Raw genomic sequence first — 2,620 nt, forward strand, 5'->3', positions numbered from 1 at the left:
TCGAGCGACCCGGGGGATGCCCCGCGCGCCTGACCCAGGCGCGAAAACGAATCTGCGAGGCGCGGCGGCCGCTCATGCGGCCCGATGGGGAGGAGCGGGGCGGACTACGGGGATCGGCTTCTTTCACAGCCCTTCCATGCAGCGAGCGAGCCCCCCTCCAACCCACCCGCCGCGACGACCTCGGGAAATGCAAGGTGTGAAGGCAAATCGCGGCGGCTTCTCGCTCCCCCCGCGGGTCGGCCTTACTCCGCTTCGTCCGCCAAAGGCGCGAGCGGCGCCCTCCAACTCGCTCGCCGCCCTGCGCAGCACGCCCCCCTTCATTCCACGCGCCGATTCCCCGCCCCTCTTCGCAAAATCCCACCCCCTCGGCCGCACCGCTGCCGCCTGCCGCGCCCGTCTGCTCGCCCGCCCACCTCTGCATGCGCCCCCACCACTACCACCCGCACCCGTCCCCGCTCCTGCCCGCCCCCATCGCCGCGCTTGCCCACGCCACCGCCTGCCATGTGCCCTCCCCGCTGCCGCCTTTCCGCACCACCGTTCCCCGACAGTCTCGCCCACCCGAACGCCACTGTGCACACGTGTCATCCCCCTCTCCGCCTGGTCCTCCTCCCGCTCCCCTCTTGGTCCTCCCAGCCCTTCTCTCCGCCTGGTCCTCCCCTCACCGCCACCGCCCGCTCTCCGCCCGCTCCCAGGCGACGGACAAGAGCTCTACCGCCGCCATGCCGCTCATGGAGTGTACGCCGGAACGTTCTCGGAACCTTCCCCATAGGCATGCCGCTCATGGAGTACGTCGGCGAGGGCTCGCCGTACCACGAGGCCTTCCGGCAGCGCATCCCGGTGTCGGAGCTCTGGTGGCGGCTGCTCGAGCCGTACGAGTGAGCCGCGCGCCACGGCGAGAGATCACAGCGGGAGGTCACATGGAGATTGGAGTCCAGCGGGAGATCACAGCGGGGGATCAGCACATGGAGATCACAGCGTGATTTCACAACGGGAGATCACACGGTTCCATGTGGGACATCCAAGAGGGGCGGGTGGTGGGGTTGAGGGGGGAGCGCAACATACAGCTCGGCGTCGCCGCGCGCCGGCACTGTACGCGCCGGCACTTCTATACAAGCGGAGCTTTTGCCTTGTCCCCCCCCCCCCTCCCCCCCTCCTCCTCTCAGGTACAAGGAGTGCCCCGACCATGTCAAGCTCAACGGCGACAAGTCCAAGGCCGGCGAGGGGGAGTCCGACCAGTTCTTCGGCCACTACACGATGACGCAGTACTACCACGACCACCGGCCGGTGTACAAGAACGAGGACCTCGCGCACCCCCATGCAGCCTGCTCCTCTCCAAGGGGGGGAGAGCCGCTGTTACTTATGGGGCTGCATGCGCGTGGCTCTAGGACTCGCCGATGTACCTCTTCCTGTCCAAGGCGGACAACAACAACTGGCTCGTCGGGCCCGACTTTCGCGGGAAGGCACACCTGCTCCCCCCCCCCTCGCCCCCCCTTTCCCCCCTTTCCCCCTTTGCTCCCTCCGCCCCTTTGCTCGGCTCCCCCCCCTTCTCCCTCCCCCCCGCCCCCGCCGCCGTTTTCCTGCCGCCCTTCTCCTGTCCTCTCCGACCCTAGCTGCGACCGCTGCGCGTCGAACTCATTCCTCCCACAGACCCATCCATCATCTCCCGCGCCTGAGAGGCGCGCGGGGTACACAGTCTTCACACACTACTCAACTCGGTCATTCATTGCAGGCGCGCGGGGTCCAGTCCAGCTCCGCAGGCCCGCCTTTCGCCTGCCCCCCCCCTCCGCCCCCCCCCCCCCTGCGGACGGCGCGGGGCCGTCTCGGAACTTTCTCGGAACCTTCTCGGAACCTTCCCCGTAGGCGCGGCTTCGTGTCCAGAAGAGGAACGAAGGGGTGGACGCAGCTTCTCCTGGACACCGAGAAAAAAGAAATCACGCGTCCTGCATTTCTTTTTTCAGGCGAAGGGGTGGACGCAGCTCCTGCAAAGCGGGTGGAGCGACCGCCACGAGACTGTCGGCAGGCAGGCGCAGCAACCGGTCGTGCTCACTCCCTTAGTCTGAATGGGCGCGTAGGTGGAGCGACCCGAACGAGCCCGCAGACAGCAAAAAAAGAAATACGCGCACGCGCCCGTATTTCTTTTTTAGGTGGAGCGACCCGAACGAGCCCGCAGACAGCAACGCGAGCCACCCGATCAACGTCGCCGCCGAGTGCTGTGGCAAGGAGAGGCTGGCAGCTGCTGCTGTGCCACAGCCACTGGCGGACGCCTCTAGGCCACCGCTGAGTACTGCGGCAGGGAGGGGCCGCAGCTGCTCTGGCGGCCGATCGCTCGCGAGTGCGGCGACTCGCACCACGAGGAGCATATCTCCCCCATATCTCCCCCATATCTCCCGCATATCTCCGCCCATCTCCCCACATATCTCCCCATCTCATATCTCCGCCCATCTCCCCATATCTCCGCCCATCTTCTCTGAGCCACCTGAGAAGCCTTCCCTGCGCCCTCTCTGATCCCCCCCCCCCCCCCCTCCCCCCCCTCGCCCGCAGGAGTGGGTCACCTCCACACTCTCGGAGTGCGCGATCCACGACGACCGTCGCAAGAACCCGGAGAGCGGCATGGCCGACC

The 2,620-nt window shown here is 67.3% G+C and overlaps 1 protein-coding gene across 1 annotated transcript; it reads left to right on the top strand.

Moving 5' to 3' along the window:
- Nucleotides 1-215: 215 nt before the first annotated feature.
- On the top strand, nt 216-2,620 carry EMIHUDRAFT_447089 (hypothetical protein; the record flags this gene model as incomplete). Its single annotated transcript, XM_005785925.1, has 9 exons — nt 216-265; nt 770-875; nt 1,164-1,460; nt 1,730-1,757; nt 1,861-1,883; nt 1,959-1,990; nt 2,145-2,196; nt 2,271-2,354; nt 2,542-2,620. Coding segments are annotated over exons 2-9 (699 nt in total), but the record flags the coding sequence as incomplete, so codon positions are not given.

The sequence above is a fragment of the Emiliania huxleyi genome, assembly GCF_000372725.1.
Source record: "Emiliania huxleyi CCMP1516 chromosome Unknown EMIHUscaffold_1562, whole genome shotgun sequence".
NCBI lineage: Eukaryota > Haptophyta > Isochrysidales > Noelaerhabdaceae > Emiliania > Emiliania huxleyi.